This window comes from Suncus etruscus, chromosome 13 (genome assembly GCF_024139225.1).
Source record: "Suncus etruscus isolate mSunEtr1 chromosome 13, mSunEtr1.pri.cur, whole genome shotgun sequence".
NCBI classification, from domain to species: domain Eukaryota; kingdom Metazoa; phylum Chordata; class Mammalia; order Eulipotyphla; family Soricidae; genus Suncus; species Suncus etruscus.
Genome location: NC_064860.1, coordinates 15,241,325 through 15,262,103, shown reverse-complemented (window position 1 = coordinate 15,262,103; position 20,779 = coordinate 15,241,325). Strand labels below are relative to the sequence as shown.

Sequence of the window (20,779 nt, the reverse complement as noted above, 5' to 3'; positions counted from 1 at the left end):
CAAGAATCAAACCTGGGTCAACTGCATGCAAGGCTAGTGCCTTACCCACTGTACTATCTCTCCAGTTCCTTGTTTTTTGGGTCACACCTGGCAGTGTTCAGGGGTTACTCCTGGCTCTTATGCTCAGGAATCACTCCGGCCAGGCTCAGGGGACCACATAGGATGCTGGGATTCAAACCACAGTCCTTCTGCATGCGAGGCAAACACCCTACCTCCATGCTATCTCTCTGGCCCAGTTTTTTTTTTTTTTTTTTTGGTTTCTTCAGTACCTTTTTATTTTTTTTCTGGAGGACACAATATTCTTGAAACACTAAATAAAGGACATACTCTATATTTTACACACTAATTTAGGAAAAAGAAGATAATTGGTTGGGAACATTTTTAAAGGTACAATCAGTTTTTATTCTGAGTGATAAGGCAAAAAAAAAAAAAATGGGGGGGGGGGGAGGTTTGCACTCTGCAATGCCCAGGCATTACTCCAGGTGGTGTAGGTGGGGATTATATGGGATGTGGAGTTGGCCATGTGCAAGGCAAGTGCTCTACTCATTGTGCTATTATGCTAGAGGCTAAGTCAAAAGTAAAAAAAAGAATTTACTGAAAACACACACACACACACACACAAACTAACCTACACTTTAAAACACAGAAGATAACCCTCTCAGCCATGTTGTAGTAGTATTAATCTTCATTTTAAAGAAGATAGCAGATGGATAGCCAGAATTCCTGACTGAAACAAAGTATGCAGAAGGTCTACAGCAGGTTAAAGGGAGTTTCTCACACAAATAGCAGCTTTGTGTCTTTGCAGCACAGCAAAAGTTCTCTTTGTTTCTGATTTCTCTGCTAGTCCAGTTAGACTTTACACTCTGGCAGCAGGCAGGCTCTTGGATCCCACTAATCTAGATCACCCCAAAGGTTCAATTCAATGATTAACAATCCTCAGATCTAATCTTACTTAACCTACGGAACAGTATTTGCTTCTTTGTCACTGTTTACTTGCATCTTCTTTCTTTTAAAAAATAACTGGGGGTGAGGCAGCAGCGTTGCCACCTCTGCTAAAGTGCCGGGGGATCATATGGGAAGCCAGATATCAACCTGGGTCAGCTTCCAGTTAGGCAGGCAACCCCTACCCACTGCACAATCTCTCTGACCTTATATTTTAAGGTATAAAAAATAAAAACTTGGGCCCAGAGAGATACCACAACAGCGTTTGCCTTGACCAAAGGTAGTTGGTTCGAATCCCGGTGTCCCATATGGTCCTCCGTGCCTGCCAGGAGCTATTTCTGAGCAGACAGCCAGGAGTAACCCCTGAGCAACGCTGGGTGTGCCCCCCAAAACGGAAAAACAAACAAAAAAAAATAAATAAATAAAAACTTGTGGGAGAGAGGGAGCTTCTTCACACAATGGTCAGGGACCCAGAGGCCATTCCTAGTCATAGTTAGCCTACAGTGTGTCCCCTTGCTCATTTTCTCTTCAGTCTTTTCAGTGATTTCGTTTATCTTCCAATAACTGTGTTTCTTTTTATCTTGTCCAGATCCAGATCTCTTTCCTGGACTTCAGACTAATAGATCCATTTTTATCATTGCTATTAGGCCACACCTGGCACTGTTAAAGGCTTACTCCTGGCTCTACACTCAGAAATCACTCCTGGCAGCACTCTGGGGATCATATGCTGGGGATGGAACCCAGGCCAGATGCATGTAAGGCAAGTGCCCTACCCACTATACATCTCTCCGGCTTCTAATATATACAACCATTTAAACCAGAGCACATTTGCCAGCTTTTCAGAAAAAAAAAAAAAAAGGCTGAAAATCTCTTCTCTTTAAGCAACACTACCACTGCTGACCCCCACCCCCTTCCCACTTCAGGAAAAAATTTGAAAACACTGATCCATATAACTGGCTTCTCAACTTCTCTTGATCTCAAATTCACTTGGTCTAAAACTTCCTGATCTGTGGGGAGGGTTGGGAAGGAAAAAAAAAAAATTAAAAAAAGCCCCAAACTTCCTGATCTTCCACTACATCAATCCCCTTTCACCTGCAAAAACACCCAGCAATGGTGAAATAAATTCCTTCCATTCCCGTGTCCAAACCCTAAAGGTAGTCTGGACTCTTCCCTTCCTCACATGCTATATTCAATACACCATCCACCTTGTCTTTTCTACCTTGGAAATATCTGAGCAGATTCTACCATTCCACCTTTGGCATAGCACTGTCGTCAGTTACCATTCTGCTGCCAACCACTCTATCTATGCCTTTGGCACATGGAGAGTCCAACATGCTGGATAGTCTTTTAAAATTCTCAACATTTCTGCTTATTTTAGAAAAAGCCAAGTGTCCTTTAGGGCCAAACATTACTGTTGCTCCTATTGGTTTCTTCCTCTAAATAGTTAACCCTCACAGACCCACCATAACTCCCCATCTGAACTCCCATTAGCCCCCTTTACACTGCTCTGCCTTGTTTTAGGGCCACACTCATCAGTGTTCAGGGGTTACTCTTGGCAGTGCTCAGGGGATCATATGGGATGAGACCGGGTCAGCTATGTGCAAGGCACACAACCCTACCCACAGACAGTCTGGCCCCAACAACACTCTGCTTTATTCCCACAGCATAAACACCTTCTAATTAATCGTATTATTATTTTTATTATTTTTGGTTTTTGGGCCACACCCGGCAGTGCTCAGGGGTTACTCCTGGCTGTCTGCTCAGAAATAGCTCCTGGCAGGCACGGGGGACCATATGGGACACCAGGATTTGAACCAACCACCTTAGGTCCTGGATTGGCTGCTTGCAAGGCAAACACTGCTGTGCTATCTCTCCGGGCCTTAATCGTATTATTTATTAAATATAACAATTCATCCCCCATATTATTTGATATCACCGTAAAACTGGAAAAGAGACCACTAGGACGACTACTGGTGGTACTGGCCTCAGGCCCCCAGCACTGCAGGTGTGACACCCAAAATAGTACAGGGGAACAGGGGGGACCTATTGGCTTCTCTCACATTCCATGTCTTCAACCCATTCGAGACTTGATCATTTGGAAAAGAATCACTATATTACGAAGATCTTTCAAACTTTGATACATGTCCTTATTCGCTATCAAAACCACATAGACTGCTGTCTATTCAAAAATTCAGTTTTTTTATCCCTAGAAAACTAACTTTAATAAAATACTAACAGTGATATCAGTTTTCACTGATGCAGCAGGCTCATTTCCCTTGTAATTTTTTTTTGTTTTGGGGCCACACCCAATGATGCTCAGGGGTCACTCCTAGCTATGCGCTCAGAAATCACTCTTGGCTTGGGGGACCATATGGGACGCCGGGGATCGAACCAAGGTCCGTCCTGGGTCAGTCGTGTACAAGGCAAACGCCCTATCATTGCACTATCGATCCAGCTCCCTTGTATTTTTCTTCTTTTTTTTTTTTGCTGGTTTTTCAGCCACACTTAGCGGTGTTCAGAAATGGCTCCTGGCAGGGTCAGGGAACCATATGGGATGCTGGGGATTGAACTCAGGTCTGTCCCGGGTCAGCCGCATACAAGGCAACTGCTGTGTTACCACTCTGGCTCCTTCCCTTGTATTTTTTGCAAAATGGCCTGCCAAATGTTAAAGACTGAAAAGTCTAGTCCCATCTATCAGCTGTTCTTTCAAGAATTTTCATTTTAAAAACAGAAAAAGGGGCAGGAGTAATAGTGCAGCAGCAGGGTGTTTGCCTTGCATGTGGCTGATCCAAGATGGACCTCCGTTCAATCCCGGGTGTCCCATATGATCCCCCAAGCCAGGAGAGATTTCTGAGCGCATAGCGAGGAGTAACCCCTGAGCGTCACTGGGTGTGGCCCCCCACCCCAAAAAAGAAGCTAATTCAGCTTTAGTTCAAAACTGCCAAACAACTTCAGTGTGAAGTGCATTCTGAGCATTTCCCATTTTAGCAGAGAATATGAAACTGAGATATATATTCAAGTGTTGAGTTTTAGTAAAATCAGTCATTTTTATTGCTTCAGGAACATTCTTTGGTTGTTGTTTTGGGCCACATCTGATGGTGCTCAAAGGTATTACTCCTGGCAGTCCTGGAGGAGCTTGTGGGATAAATGTGATATTGGGGATGGAACTCAAGTCAACTGTGTGCAGGGCAAGCACCTTACTCTATCTCTCTAGTCTCGTTAGGAAGGCTTTTTAAAGCGTCCAAGTGCTGGGGCTTCAGAGTCAGTCCAAGGGTCAAGGCACCTGCAGAGCACACAGCAGACACTGGTTTCGTCCTTGGCACTGAATTTGGGTGCTGAGCACAGCCAAGAGTGACTGCTCTAAACCACTTTCATTTCCTTCAACACACACAAAAAGTAGTGCCAAGGAATAAGAGTTCTGTGCCATAGCCTTGGTGAACACTTAAAGTGCTAGTGGTGTTTACCCATCAGAAAGTACATTCACTCTGTTAGACAAGAGTGAATTCAGTGAACAAGTATAGTTCAATGAGTTTCATCTCACTTGCCAACCCACTCTACTGTATATACTAATCTATTTACAGGAAACCAGCTGACTTCAGAATAAGCTGCTTTAGCTTCACTCTGGGGGTAAGAGGTGTCACATGTGGTGGTAACACAGGAACATTCCTAGTGGCGCTGGGGATCAATCCAGGGTCAGCCGTGTGGAAACACCCAAAACAAAAGTATCAAACATCCAAAAGGGAGCTCCTTACTAAATAAATCAATAATAAGTGCTTTCATATTTAAATAGACAGATTGCATCTAGAAATCAAAATACACATCTCCTTGGGTAATCTAGCAAGCTCACAATTCAAGTCACTAAAGAGGAAAAACAAAATCAATGCTAGAAAGCCTTATCTTTCCCATTGAGACAAATCTCTGGCAAACTGAAAAATAAAAATAAAGCGAATGGCTATAGTAACTATATACCATGTGCAAAACTATATTAAATATAGCTTATATTTAATCACGTTGTATCTTCAGATACAGTATTAATAGAGATATAACTAAAAAACAAAATCTTACTTACCTCCTTTCTTCAGGCTGTAATAAGCTACCTCTATTCACAAAGCTGATGAACTTAAAAACTCTGATTATGAACTCTAGCAAAAGCATAATGGGACCAAAAGCTATCTTCCAAAAAGCCGAGTTCTGCGTGTAAATATGTCACCCAGAAGGTTCAAAGCTAGTCTATTTCAAATATCCCTGATTAAAAACACATACTTAAATATCTAAAATTGCTATATTCAGGAAAATCCGGAGCTCCAAATTCAGATTTTGGCCTACTATCTGGCTCAGTAAAAGGTTATTTTATTCTTTAATATACAGATTTTCCTTAATAACCCAAATGATCCATGACACCCATGAACACAGCTAGGGGAAAAAATTTTTTTACGTGGTTCCTTACTGATAATTTACAAATTTGGGGAGGGTAAAAAAAAAAATCTAATTTTTGGGGGGGGGGGGGCGGGGAAGAGAGTGCTAGGAAGGGCACACCCTGTAGTTCTCAGGAATTATTCTTGGCTCCGCACTGAGAGTCACTCCTGGCAAGACCAGGGGACTCTACTGGGTACCAGGGATCAAATCTGGGTCACCCCCATGTAAGGAATGCACACTACCCATTGTACTATCTCTCCAGCCCAAGAAATGTAGTTTTCAATGAAGACTACTCTAAAAAAGACTCTAACAAGTAATTAAGAATGCTTTTAACACAACCTTCTTTGCATTTCCATCCACAGTGCTCTTATCACCACCTTCAAAGTAAACCTGGCAGATTCTTTGTTTTGGACCACACCGGGTGGGCTTACTCCAGGCTCAGAGCTCAGGAATCACTGCTGGGGGGCTTGAAAGACATGAGGTGCCAAGGAACAAGGGCATGTAGATGCAAAGTAAGTGCCCTACCTGCAGTTCCACTGCTCTAGCACTGTGATTCTTTTTTTTTCTTTCTGGCGCTCAGCACTGTGATTCTTGTTTTTTGTTTTTGGGTCACACCCTGTGGTGCTCAGGGGTTACTCCTGGCTTTCTGCTCAGAAATAGCTCCTGGCAGGCACGGGGGACCATATGGGACACCGGGATTCGAACCAACCACCTTAGGTCCTGGATCGGCTGCTTGCAAGGCAAATGCCGCTGTGCTATCTCTCCGGGCCCAGCACTGTGATTCTTTACAGATTTATTTCTCTGCCTTCCTAAGCTGTTTGACCTTGGGTGAGTCAAATTTTTTTTTTTGAACTTCTCAGTACTTTTCCATATTTTGAAGGGAAAGAGTCTTAAGATGGTTTCCCATCCTTCCTAGCTCTAAGGTTTCTCTTAAAAGATAAGACATGTTTGGGGTCAGAACTATAGACAGGAGGCTGACTAGGGACAGACTTGGTTTTGGTTCCCAGCATCCTATATGGTAGCCGGAGCCAGTCAGGAGCAATTTCTGAGGGCAGAAGTAACCCCAGTGCGCTGCTGGGTCTGGCCCAAAAACAAAACATAAAAAAAAAAGAGAAAAGAAAAGATAAGCCATGTTTGATTGAAAAGAACAATGTAACCACAAAAATCAAGAGATAAAAATTAAGCAATTTACAAGGCCAAGCACCAATCTTGTGACAGGCCTTACAAACATATCAGCATCTCATTTTAAAACTCCCATCAAACTGTACTTATTGGGTGGGTTGCAGGCAGGGAAGAAGGTATAGGTCAACTCCTCAATCCATTTATTTAGAATACTGTCAAAATTTCAATTCTCCACCCCTACCTCCACTCCAATCCAGGGGTTCTACATGTCAACAGCACTCCACTATGAACCTTATTTCAGCCTCATTCCATTTTTTTTAAAGGCTAAAGTGACAGGTAATGTGGATTATGATAGTTATAGTGGTTAACACTTCAAGTACCTGTGTCTTTTTAGAAAGATTTGCTTGAAAGCATAATAGAAATGTTGCTAGCTAGAAAAGGGCATAAAGATCAAAGTCCAACGTCCTCCTCCTTTTACAATGATTTTTTCCCCTTTCTCCCTTTCCATTTTCCAATCAATTCCAACAGTGGCCAGAAGCAGAAGCACAGTCATCTAACTTTCTAGAACTGAGATGTGATCTACCAAATCGAAGAAATTCCAATTGTTTGCGTAACACATCTTTCGGAGAACACATACCAAGGGCAATACTTTTTTCTTTTTTTTTTTTGGTTTTTGAGTCACACCCGGCAGTGTTCAGGGATCACTCCTGGTTCTACACTCAGAAATTGATCCTGGCAAGCTTAGGGGGGCTATATGGGATGCTGGGATTTGAACCACCATCCTTCTACATGCAAGGCAAACGCTCTACCTCCATGCTATCTCTCTGGCCCAAGCACACTACTTTTTAAAATTTTATGTTGAGGCTGAAGCGATAGTACTGTGGATAGAGTCCTTGCTTTGCACAGGCCATTCCCAGTTCGACCCCAGGCACTCCCAAATGAGGAATAAGTAATCCGTAAGAGTAGAGCACGGCCAGGTATGGTCCCACACCCAAAATATAAAACCCAAGTTATTTGACTTGGCCAAGAAGTCGGTAAATATATCAGATACAGATGGGTATGAAAACAATCAATAAATAAAAGGAAAAAAGAATTGGCCTATAGCTGGTGTGTAAACAAACAAACAAACAAACATGTGCAGGAATAGGTCGTTTCAGGGGGCACTGCCTAATAAGTACAACTCAAATCTAGACCTGTAGGGGATGGGCATAGATTATGCCATAGAAAACCAAGTCTTGGGGCCAGAGATAGCATAGAGGTAAGGCGTTGCATGCATGCCTTGCATGCAGAAGGACGGTGGTTCGAATCCCGGCATCCCTTATGGTCCCCCAAAAGAGCCTGTCAGGAGTTATTTCTGAGCATAGAGCCAAGAGTAACCCCTGAGTGCAGCCGGGTGTGACCCAAAAAAAAACAAAACAAAGAACAACAAACAAACAAAAAATAAGGAATCAAAGTCTTCCCAAAGCAAACTCAATTTGCAAGGCATGGAACTATTTGTTCCTACACTAAGGTAGGAAAAGGCTTGGGCCTAGCCCACCTGGTCTTCGAAGCCCCTCTAAATCTCCCCACGATCCTGTTCAGCATTTGTCCACATTGCTGGGCTTTAAGACTTCAGAGGACCACATTTAAGTGTACCCCAAAAGGAGCCTTAACAAGCTCCAAAAAGTCTCAAGAATCCTGGGGTGACCACGCAGCAGGCAAGGAAAGCTAGTGTGGCTGTCTTCACCTCTTCACCTGGTGCCTAAGATGCACCAGCCCCCCAAAAGGGCCAGCCTTAACCTTTGCCCTCTCCCTGCACCCCAACTTTTTGTCCTCTCAGTGCCTGGGGGCGCCCCTGGAATTCTGGGGTCAGCCACGCAGCAGGCCAGGGAAGCTAGTGTGGCTATCTTCGCCTGGTGCCCACGATGCACCGATCCCCCACAAGGGTTAGCCTTAACCTTTGCCCTCTCCCTGCACCCCAACTTTGTCCTCTCAGCGCCGGGGGGGCGCCCCAGAAATCGATGCCCCTGCCGGGGCCTGGAAAGGCGTGAGTGAGTGAGCGACAGACAGGGAGGAGGCCTCGGCGCCCATTTTGTCCTCGGGCCGGGCTGAGGCCTGGCAGGCGCCCCGACTCGGGAGCACCCCTCGGGAAGCCTCCCCACCCCGGGGGCCCCCCGCGGCCGTACCCCCCGGCAAACAGATGCACCAGCGTGTCCCTCTGGCTCATCCTCTCTCACGCATGTCCTCCGGCCGCTGAGGCGGGGCGCGGATCCGGCCCGCGGGTTTCGGGCGCTGCTACGGAGCACCCCGGGATGTGGAGTGAGTCTTGGAGGGGCGCCCCACTGGCCCCCGCGTTCCTTCTTTCCCACCCCGCGAGCAGATCCGCAAGCAGCAGCAGCACCAGCGCAGCAGGCGGCGGCCCAGGAGCAACTGGGAAAGGGCGCGGAGCCGTGCAAAATTCCGATGACCCCCCGGACATAAACAGAAGCTCCCATTGGTCGGCGCCCGCGGTGACGTCACGCCAGGCCCGCCCCCTCGCTCGCTCACGTGACCGCCGCGGGGCTTTCTCAATGAAGGGCCGAGGGGCGGGGCCCGGACGGGAGGGAGGGCGGAGGTCACGGCGCCCTAGCACCTGACCGGACCTGCGCGAGGCTCACTTAAAATTCAGCGCTGGCGAACCTATGGCGCGCATGCGTAGGCCTTGCAGCTGGCACGCGGGAAGGTGCTCAGTTAAGATCTGCGGCGATTACACGACAACTACAATCAGATTTGTAATCGCGGTGTTCAAACAAAGATACAGAAAATTAAAAACAAAAAGAGGGGCCAGAGAGGTAGCATGGAGGTAAGGCATTTGCCTTGCGTGCAGAAGGTCGGTGGTTCAAATCCCAGCATCCCATATGGTCCTACCAGGAGCAATTTCTGAGCATAGAGCCAGGAGTAACCCCTGAGTGTGACCCAAAACCCAAAAGCCACAACAACAACAACAACAACAACAACAAACAAAGTAGGAAGGGGAAAAAAAAGAAACATTTCAATGCCAAAATCAGACCCCAGTGAAGAACATGTTGGCAGCATCTTATCCATAAACTGGAAATCAAATCAAATCATTTTAATTCCAAAGATGGATGAGTAATGGAGAGCCAATTTCAATAGTCAGAATCTCCCTTAAAATTTCTGTAAAAAATACAGAAACATGGGGCAGGAGAGATAGCATGGAGGTAAGGCCTTTGCCTTACATGCAGAAGGACGGTGGTTCGAATCCCAGCATCCCATATGGTCCCTGTGAGCTTGCCAGGAGTGATTTCTGAGCATAGAGCCAGGAGTATCCTCTGAAGACTGCCGGGTGTGACACAGAAAACAAAACAAAACAAAACAAAACAAACAAACAAAAAAGAGTCCTGGGATTGCTGTGGGGATGGTGAGGCCTTACTGGATTCAACCCAGCTCCTGCAGCTCCTCTGGCCTGGAGGGTCTGAAGGTTGCAGGGTGAGAGCAGAGAGATTCATTCCCAAAGCAGTCAGATGAAGTTCCAGAAGTCAGCCAGATTGATTTCACAGTCCCTACCACCATGTACGCCACCTCACATGGCCTCCATACTAAGCCTTTTCCTAACAGCTACTTCTCTACTCCTACTGGGCTCTCTCGGCCTCGATCTCCCGTTCAGCTACTATTACCAGGCTTCCTAACTGGCTTCCAGGCTGACTAACTAACCCCCTTTGGTGATGTTCCTGAGGCTGCCTCTTTGATGATACTGAACTGCTGATGCTGAATCTCTGATGGTGATGGCTTTCTCTCGCTTCTCTGTCTAACTCCCCTTCTTACCCCCTCTCTTTACCCCCTGCAGACTCCTCTACCTGCCCATTCCAGGTGTGGGCAGTTATAAATTCAGGTGGGATAGATGAGATTTTGGGGGGAGTGGATACCCACAGAGAACCATGCGAGGAAGCTGAGGAGGGACGTTGCCCCAGTCCCCCAGGCTTGCTTACTTCCAAAGAGGATGCAAGCCAAACAAAAAAATTTTCCACACCAGTTTGATTTTTATTTTTGGGGCTCACTCAAGCGACTGTTTTGGGATGTGGGGTTTAGAAATCTTGGGGGGCAGAAATGCAAGGAAAGCGCCCTGCGGCTGTGCTAACATCAAAACCTCTCCTAACAAAAAGCCTGATTTTTTTTTCAAGTTTGCAACACAATTGAAAAAGAGGGAACAGAGAATCTTTATTGTCTTGTGTTTTATTATTATTATTATTATTATTATTATTATTATTATTATTACTATTATTATTATTATTATTTGGATTTGAGGCCACATCCAGTCAGGGCTCCCTCCTATCTCTACACTCTGGGATCACTCCTGGCAGGAACACAGAATCATAAGCCTTTGCTGGGGATCAAACTCGGTGGGCCGTATGCAAGTAAATACTCTACTGGTGGTACTGTCTCTCCTGCCCTATATATGTATATGTATATATATGTATGTATATATGTATGTATGTATATATATATTTTTTTTTGGAGGGGTTTGGGTCATACCTAGCAGCACTCAGGGGTTACTCCTGGCTCTATGGTCAGAAATCACTCCTGGCAGGCTCAGGGGACCATATGGGATGCCGGGATTTGAACCAATGACCTTCTGCATTAAAGGCAAACGCTTTACCTCCATGCTGTCTCTCCGGCCCCATCCTGCCCCTTATATTAAAGAAACCGTGACGTGCTTGGTTTAGAACCCAGCACCTTGGTAAGTTTTCAAGCAACTCTGCAACTCTCTATGATGCATTGAAAAGATTTGTACAGGACACTGTGCAGTGTCACAAAGTACAGAATTTGCAAGCAATTCTCAGTGGGAAATTAATATTAGTAGAGAAAAGCTAAATCACAGAGCATTCCTATGTTTGTTGGGATGTTGAACCACTATAATGAGGAGGTTTGGGGGGTGGAAATGTCTAAATAAGTGTGACAGAATCAAATAGACAAAGCACAAAAAATAAATAAAGTATATAGAGAAAACTGGCTGGCATTTACTTCTAACAGGCAGATGTTTCCTATATGTATACATAAGATAGTTAAAACTAAAGAAAAGAATATTTTGTTTCTCCAAAGCACTTCTATCCATTTTCATTCGTTAATAATTATATCTTGAGTGCAGAAATAAGTATAACACAAAATATGGGCCAAAGAGATAGTCCAAAGGTTTGTGTGCTTGCATTGCATGCAGCCAACTATGATTAGCTCTTTGACATGGCAGATGGTTTCCAGAGAACCACAGACTCAGTCCCTGCGTATAGTTGAGTGGCCCTAAACCCACCCCTTATCACTATCACCACCATTAAGAAAAAAAACCAACCAGCCAACCAACCAACCAAACAAACAAATAAACAAAAAAGACTGTACAACATGTATGTGTACATTGAACAGATTGTTAGCATTTCCTGCCTCTTTGAGCATTTCTCTCTACTCACAAGACCTAAAACTCTCTCACCTTATATGGAATTATCCCAAGTTTACCGTACTTCCAAATCAACTGCTTTCATAAAGACTGCTCTTTACAGGCTCCTAAAGTCCTACAAAATGTACCAACAGTGGGCCGGAGATATAGCACAGATATAGCACAGCCTTGCACACTGCCAACCCAACCTAGTTTGAATCCCCAGCATCCCATATGGTCTCTCTCCCCAGCCTGCCAGCAGAGATTTCTGAGTGCAGAGCCAGGAGTAACCCCTGAGTTACTGAGTTACTGAGCCAGGAGCACCACTGAGTGTGGCCCAAACTCCCCCCAAATAAAAATAGTTTCTGAGAAAGAAGAGGAGTAAGCTCCAGGGCTGCAGGGTATGACCCTAAAACAAACAAACAAACAAAAAGTGTACATTCTGTATACCACCTGCTCCACAACAAATACTCTTCTTTCCATAAGACAGGTATAAAAATGATGAGCCTAGCAAGGCAGTTGTTTAAAACAACATAAACTTGTGGTGAGAATGATAGTACAAGGGGTAAAGCATTTTGTGTATTTGCATGCTGTCATTTTTTATTCTATCCCTGGCATGGTTTCCTGTATATGACCAGGAGTGCAGGGCTAAGAATGATCCCTGAGTTCATGGGTGTGACTTAAACTTGATCCCTCCCCTCATTTCAGCAAAAAAGTATAAAATAGCACAAGTGGGCTGGAGCTATAGCACAGCAGGTAGGGCATTTGCCTTGTACATGGCCAACTTGGGTTCTATCCTGGGCAACCCATATGGTCCCCAGAGCCTACCAGGAGTAACCCCTGAGTGCCTTCTGGGTGTAGCCCCAAAACAAACAAACAAACAAACAAACAAACAAGTACAAGATCACTGCAGTGCTATATAAGTGTTCAATATAGATGCTTGAGATAATTATCAATGATGTTATTTTATTGCTTTGTCTTGGTTTTGGCCACACTCTGTAGTAGGCTCTTCCTAGCTCAGTGTGCTTGGGAATTATGCAACTCTGGGACTGATGAGTTCCCACATGCAAAGCACACATTGAACTTTATACCCACTGAATTGTTTCTCTGGCCCCTGCTTTGTATTTCTAATAAAAATGGTCACTGAGGGCCAGAATGATAGCACAGCAATAGGGCATTTGCCTTGCACATGGCCTATCTGGGTTCCATGTAGTCTGCTGAGCCTTCCAAGAGTGACTTCTGAGTTTAGAGGTAGGAGAAACCCCTGAGAACCTCCAGTGTTCCCCGCTCCAATATGATCACTGAGTTCTTGAACACTTACTAAGGTGCTGAACTCTGAATGAAGCACTTCACAGAATTTTCTCATTAAACTTTTACAAGTGCCCTTTGAGGCAAGAGATATTATCCCCACATTTTATGAGGAAACTGAGCAGAAAATAATTAACTAATAATAATAGTAATTACTGTCCAAGATAATTGCCCAAGAATGCCTGGTTCATACAAGAAGAGCCCGGATTTGAATTCAACAGAGCCCTGTTTCAGAGCGTCAGTGGGGAAAAGCAAAAAAGGCTGCCTTTCTATTTTCATCAATGGCCACTTGGGTATCCCTCACCCTCCACTGGGAACTATTGAGTGCCATGAACACTCTGTACAAATTTATCATGTGCATAGGAACATATGATTTAAGTTCTCGTATGCAAATACTCAGGAGGGGAATTGCTGGCTCAAATGATAAGTTCTGCGTTTAATCATTTGAGTATATGTTTTTCACTGTGTGTCTTTGAAGGTGATTGCTGTTGTCCTTGAAAGCACAGGGACAACTAAATAGAAAAAAGGGGCATTACCAGCAGAAAACAACTTAAGTTAGGAAGTATGTCCACCCATCAGAGGCTAGAGAACAGTTTCTTTTAAAAAAAAAAAATCACATTTATTTATTTAGGTTTGAGGGCCACACTCGGTAGTGCTCAGGGGTTACTCCTGGCTCTGCACTCAGAAATCACTCTTGGCAAGCTCAGAGAACCATATGGGATGTTAGGAATCAAAACTGCGTTGTCCTGGGTCAGCCGCATGCAAGGCAAACGCCCTACTGTTGTGCTATCTCTCCGGCCCTTTGAGAACAGTTTCTAAGAGAGGGAAATGGGGTCTGATTTATGCGCAGTGAGATAGAGTGATTTAACAGTTATACTACTGTTCTAGTAGTTTTTCAGGAAACATATTCATACGGAAAACAGTGAGCATGTACTTGAGGAACATACAATGAACATACATAACACATACAGAAAGTGGTAGAGAAATGTCATGTGGGTGTATTTCTGATTTGCTAAAGAAGAATAAGGAAACTTGAAGTCCAAGTGGGTTATACAGAACTGTATCACTGGTTGGTACTGTCTGGTCAGAGTCTGGTGTCCATCTTAGTAGAAAAGTGTTCTTAAAGTTTTGCATTAGCTCAATAAATGCAACAGAACAGTTTTTCTTTTCTTTTCTTTTTATTTCGGGGGAGGGGGGTTGTTTACAGCAGCAGCACTCAGGGGTGACTCTGCACTCAGAAATCTCTTCTGGTGGGCTCAGGTGATTGAACCTCGGAGATTGAACCTGAGTAGTTTTGGGTCAGCGTGAGTTAAAGGCAAATGCCCTATGCTCTTCTGCTGTGCTATGGCCCTGCCCAAGGGGGAAGTTTTTTCTAAGCAGAAGTTGTCACATCTGGGCTGGAGTGATGGCACAGCGGTAGGGAGTTTGCCTTGCACGGGCCTGGCTGACCCAGGACGGACCTCAGTTTGATCCCCCGGCGTTCCATAGGGTCTCCTGAGCCAGGAGTGATTACTGAGTGCATAGCCAGGAGTAAACCCTTAGCATCACTGGGTGTGGCTCAAAACCCTACCCCCACCCCCCACCCTCCAAAAAAGTTGTCATACCCTCCAAACCTTAAGGCCAGTCTGGTTTAGGTTTTTTTTAATTTATTTTAAATTATTGTTTTGTTGTTGTTGTTGTTGTTGTTTTGTTTGGCCACACTCCGGGTACTCAGTGCTTACTCCTGGTGTTGCATTCAGGAATCACTCCTGGAGCTGCTCAGGAGACGATGTGGGTGCTGGATCTCGAAACAGGCTGCATTGCAAGGCAGGCACCCTATACTCCATATTATCACTCTAGCTCCCTTGGTTAGGTTTTCATAACCCCAAAAGGTCTTCTAAATTTTCACAGGTAAAGAGAAGGGGAAAATTGCAAAAGTTTTATCATGGTTATAATGCTATTTTGAACCTAGCTAATACCTGCACGCACAATAAATAAATGCCAATGCTGATAACATTTTCTAAAGCTTCTCCAGAGACTGGGAAGAAAAGGAGCTGGAGTTTTGATGTGTAGTAACAGTGAGTCCCATGATAACCCAGGTCAGTTCCTAAAGTGACTTAATTCCTTCTGAACCAGTTTTCTAAGCTATCCTGGAAGAAGACTGTCCCCTGCACATCCTGCTGGGGCCACCTCTGGGGCCACCCTGGGTGTGGTTGCTGAGTTCATTCTTCTGGGATGCTCCAATTGGCTGTCATGATTTTCACATCAAGTACCTGCTCATTTCTAATCATACTTCCTCATGCCTAGAGACCTGAGCATGTCTGCAAATCATTCCTTCCCTACTGGGAAGGGGAGGAACCCCGGGCCCTGACACAAATAAACTTCCTGTGCCACTTCTGGATTGGTGATCAGGGGTGGCTGGGAAGGGCTAAGGGCTCAGCATGGCACTGGGCAGTTTTAGCTCCTTCGGCCTCCACTTCCTGCCCCGTGGTCTTCTGGGAATTGTAGTTTCTTACCTAATCTAGCTGGGAAAAAAAATCGATGAGGAAGGAATAGCTGCAACTTAATGCTTGGCTCTAAAGAAATAAGATCATTGTGAAGCAGAGGGCATGGTTCTGGCTTCCTTGTAGACGCTAGTCTCACATTTTAATTTCTGGAGGCTAAAAGTTTTTTTTTGTAAGGACTAGGGGAGAGCTGGTGCTCTGAGGACCCACAGGGTTGAAGTGTAGGGACCCCTGAATGCAAAACAGGAGCCCCAAGTAGAAGCTCTTTAATTATTATTTGGGGTAGCAACATGAAGAGTCCACAAATGCCCTTTTCCCCATACTTAGTCTCCTTTTATGGTCTTGTAAGTACAAAAAATTTCTGTGGGTTTTAAGCCTTGGATTGGCCATCTAGTTTTGGTTTTGGTTTTGGTTTGGGGCCTTGCCTAGTGGTACTTAGTGACTAATTGATGGTGCTTGGGCTTCTGCATGCAAAGCTTGCCTTCTAGCCCTTTGAGTTATCTCCTCAGCCCAACACTTTTTTTTTGTTTTTGTTTTTGGGCCACACCCTGCGTTGCTCAGGGGTTACTCCTGGCTGTCTGCTCAGAAATAGCTCCTGGCAGGCACGGGGGACCATATGGGACACCAGGATTTGAACCAACCACCTTTGGTCCTGGATTGGCTGCTTGCAAGGCAAAGGCCGCTGTGCTATCTCTCCGGGCCCCAACTTTTTAAATTTTAAATGTCTGGGTAGGATTGAAAAAGTCTTTGTTTTCTCAGCTATTTTAGTAAGATATATAGTCTTTTAAAACAGATATATAGTCTTTATTAGATGTATTCCTTGTATTAAAAAGTAATAAAAAAGTAGAAGTAGAAATCCTCTCCCTTCTTTGTTGAGGGAATACACACGCAGTGGTGCTCAGGGCTTATTACGGATTCTACACTCAGAATTAACAATGACAAGGGTGGGGCAATGTGAAATACTAGAGATTAAATCCTGGTTGGCTAAGTGCAAGACAAATGTCCTACTCAGTGGCTGTGTTATCTCTTCGTACATTCTCCCTCCCGTCTTAAATGCCACTCTGGAGAGCAGATCATTGCTCAGAGCTTCCCGAATGTCCTTTGACTGGCACTCTGTGTGGAGGGGACAATAATCTCAAAGTTGGTTTGCTGGTAGTTGAGCTGAGTTTGTAACCCAGTCTAGTTCCGAAGTTTGAATTCTTTAAAATATTTTCTTTTGGAGGGTCACACCTAGCGGCGGCACAGGGACTATATAGGATGCTGGAATTGAACCCGGGCCCGTCCAGGGTTGACTACATGCAAGGCAAACATCCTACTGCTGTGCTATCATTCCAGCCCCTAAAGTTTGAATTCTTCTTTTTTAAAATATATTTTTGTTTAAGTAACATGATTATAGTTGGGTTACAGTCACAAACAGAACACCCCCTTCACCTTCACCAGTGTAACATTCCCTCTTCCCAATGCCCCCCTCTCCCCTTCCTTCCCCTGCCTGTATTTGAGACAGGCATTCTACTATTTGTTTTTAAGTTCAGTAAATTGTTTTTTTTTCCTTAAAGAATAAGGTTTAAAAAAGAATAATAAAGGTGTGACAGTGGCAATTGCCGTTGTTTGCATAGGCCCAGAAAAATATGGGAAAAACAGAAAAAAAAAATCCTTGGCCTGATTAGAAGAAGGCCTCACTCCCGAAGTTTATTGGCATAAGACAGACTCTGGGCTTCAGGCAACCAGTCTGTCCAATCCGAGTCATTATCCATGGTCCCGGTGAAATAAAGTTTGAATTCTTATCCTTTCATTTACACCATCTCAGTCTTCCCCAGCCCACACTCAGTAGTGCTCAGGGGTCACTCTTTTTTTTTTTTTTCGGTTATTTGTTTGGGGCCATACCCGTTTGATGCTCAAGGGTTACTCCTGGCTGCGCTCAGAAATTGCCCCTGGCTTGGGGGGACCATATGGGACGCCGGGGGATCGAACAGCGGTCCTTCCTTGGCTAGCGCTTGCAAGGCAGACACCTTACCTCTAGCACCACCTTTCCGGCCCCCAGGGGTCACTCTTGAGGGATCATATATAATATGGAATATCTAGTATGGACCTGCTGCATGCAAAGCATAAGGTCTCAGACTACTGAGTCTCTCTCTGGTTCCTCTATCTTTTTCATTGCTGTTGGAAAGTATTTGTCATGCTTCCTACCAAGAAAAAGCTGTGTGTGTGTGTGTGTGTGTGTGTGTGTGTGTGTGTGTGTGTGTGTGTGTGTGTGTGTGTGTGTGTGTAAGTTAAGAATGCAGAGATACGGGGCCGGAGAGATAGCATGGAGGTAAGGCATTTGCCTTGCATGCAGAAGAATGGTGGTTTGAATCCCGGCATCCCATATGGTCCGCCGAGCCTGCCAGGAGCGATTGCTGAGCCTAGAGCCAGAAGTAACCCCTGAGCGCTGCTGGGTGTGACCTCCCAAAAAAAAGAATGCCAAGATACCCGGTGTCCCTGGTGTCTGAGCCCCAGATAGTCACTATCTCTTTCTAAGTTTCTGCTTCCACAAGTCACTGTGACATTTCTAGTCAATAAGTATTAAAGATTCTTCTTAGATACCCAGGTGGAAAGCAGAGTTAGATAATAGCAGAGCTAGAGATAAAGGGCTTGTAGAAATGGACTTTTCCCAGAATCAATCAACAGCTTGCCTACAGGAAACACTAAATTTCAGTGCTCAATTCAGGAAGGTGTCCTGGGAACTGTGAGAAAAACAAGACACCAGATTTTTCTTTTTATTTTTTTTTAGTGTGTGTGTGTGTGTGTGTGTGTGTGTGTGTGTGTGTGGTGTACTTGAGAAAGGGGTCACATCAGTTGGTGATCATGGCTTACTCCTGCTCTATGCTTAGGGATCACACCTGGTAGTGTTTGGGAGACCATCTGTGGTGCTGGGGTAAGTGAAGGACTGTGGCTGGGAAAACTAGTGCCTTAACCCCTGTGCTATCTCTCCAACCCAAAGTTTCTTTCTTTTTTTCAAACTTTTCTAAAGACCCCAACCTTTTCTGTCCTGCAGGAAAGGAGTATAAGGAAAGTAGAGCCCTTGAAAAGAAATGCAGGGGCCGGGCGGTGGCGCTAGAGGTAAGGTGCCTGCCTTACCTGCGCTAGCCTTGGACGGACCGCGGTTCGATCCCCCGGCATCCCATATGGTCCCCCAAGCCAGGAGCGACTTCTGAGCACATAGCCAGGAGTAACCCCTGAGCGTCACCGGGTGTGGCCCAAAAACCCCCCCAAAAAAAAAAGAAAAAAAAAAGAAAAGAAATGCATATATTTGTTGGCATAAGAGTGAAATAAAAAAAATTAATTTAGGGGCCGAAGTGATAGCACAGTGGTAGGGCATTTGCCTTGCACGTGGCCAACCCAGGACAGACCCGGGTTCGATCCCCCGCATTCCATATGGTTCCCTCGAGCCTGCCAGGAGTGATTTCTGAGTGCAGAGCAGGAGTAACCCCTGAACCTCAAGTGTGGCCCAAAACCTAAAATAAATATTTTTAATTTAAAAAATTTGCCTGGACAATGCTCTGACCTGTCATATTTGTGATAACTTGAAGTAGTGCATTGGTTTTCATGTAATAATGTCTCTAAGACCATCCTAAACACCTCTGATTTAATGCCTATTTGCATGCATGCTTCCTTTAACTTAAAACCACCCCTTGGGCCCAGAGAGATAGCACAGCGGCATTTGCCTTGCAAGCAGCCAATCCGGGACCTAAGGTGGTTGGTTCGAATCCCGGTGTCCCATATGGTCCCCCGTGCCTGCCAGGAGCTATTTCTGAGCAGACAGCCAGGAGTAACCCCTGAGCACCGCCGGGTGTGGCCCCAAAACAAAACAAAACAAAAATAAAATAAAACCGCCCCTTATTGGTCTCTAGCTACAGAGAAAGATTGAGAAGTGTGATTCTGTTTGCATTGTTGGTCTTTGATAGCTGATGTGTGTATGTTTGCTTTTTGAACCTATGAAGCTTTTTCTTTGTGGCCAGGTCTGAGGAAATTTTATGACAAAGTGATATACTAGGTACTCCTTGGGTCTGTTTAGACTTGAAATGAAAAATTAAACTTTTCCCTTGCAATGTTCTTTACTGGTAGGAGTGTGGGGCTTTGAGTTTTCAATCCCCAAACCTGTCTGTAGCTGCTATTTTCTTTCTCACACAGTTCCAGGCATGAAGTTAGCACTTAGGGTCAAGAGCCAGTGACTAAAGGGTGGATGTCTCGTTGGGCATCTCGTTGGGCAATAGTGCCCTGAAAAGTGCTTCATTCTACTTCATTCTACAAATTCTTCTTCATTCATTCTGCTTCATTCTACAAATGTCTGGATCCTTTGAGTCAGATAGGGGAACTGGTTTATCAGCTTTCACCTTCTCCAGCCTCTACTCCAGGCCATACCCTCTGATTTGGCTCCATAGTTGAGTAAAGAGCTGGGAGGAGATACCAGGACTGGGGGTATTTTTGTGCTTAGGATGAGGGCCAGAGGTCAGAGCTGGAAGGAGAAACCTCATATCCCCAGAGGCAGAATTTCCAAGAAAAGGTCTTTTAAAAAGTATTGAGAAAAAAATTTGGAAGGGAGGCCAGAGCAAAAGCACAGCGGGTAGGGTGTTTGCCTTGCATGTGACTGACCTGGGTCTTATCCCTAGAATCCCATATAGTCCTCCAAGCCTGCCAGAAATGATTTCTGAGTGAAGAGCCAGGAGACACCCTTGAGTGTTGCCAGATGTGGCCCCAAAACCAAAAATAAATGAATAGATAAATATATACATGCTTCAAAAAAATTTTCGGGGCCAGAGAGCACTCTAAAGGGTAAGGCACTTTCCTTACAGGCTGCAGACCTCGGTTTGAACCCTTTTACTTGTGTATGGTTCACTGAGTTCTGACTGAAGAAATCCTTGAGCACAGAACCAGTATTAAATATTGAGCTATATGGCTCTCAATATTTTTTTAGGTCACTATAAATGATGATGATGATGATGATGAAAACTCCTAAAGTCTCCCAAGGCTGTCATATGTGAAGCCCCACCCCCCCTTTTTTTGTGAAGCCCTTTTTGACTCAAAGGTTTCCGTATGGCACAATTGATCCCTTCACATTATTCCCCAC

At 44.8% G+C, this 20,779-nt stretch overlaps 1 protein-coding gene across 1 annotated transcript in view; it reads right to left on the bottom strand.

The window, feature by feature from the left end:
* Positions 1–8,946, bottom strand: part of SLC25A36 (solute carrier family 25 member 36) — a 43,942-nt gene extending 34,996 nt beyond the window's left edge. Inside the window, exon 1 of the mRNA XM_049785359.1 lies at positions 8,646–8,946. Coding sequence (XP_049641316.1) covers positions 8,646–8,686 — 41 coding nt within the window. The 5' untranslated portion in view covers positions 8,687–8,946. The remainder of the gene's footprint in view (positions 1–8,645) is intronic.
* Positions 8,947–20,779: the final 11,833 nt, after the last annotated feature.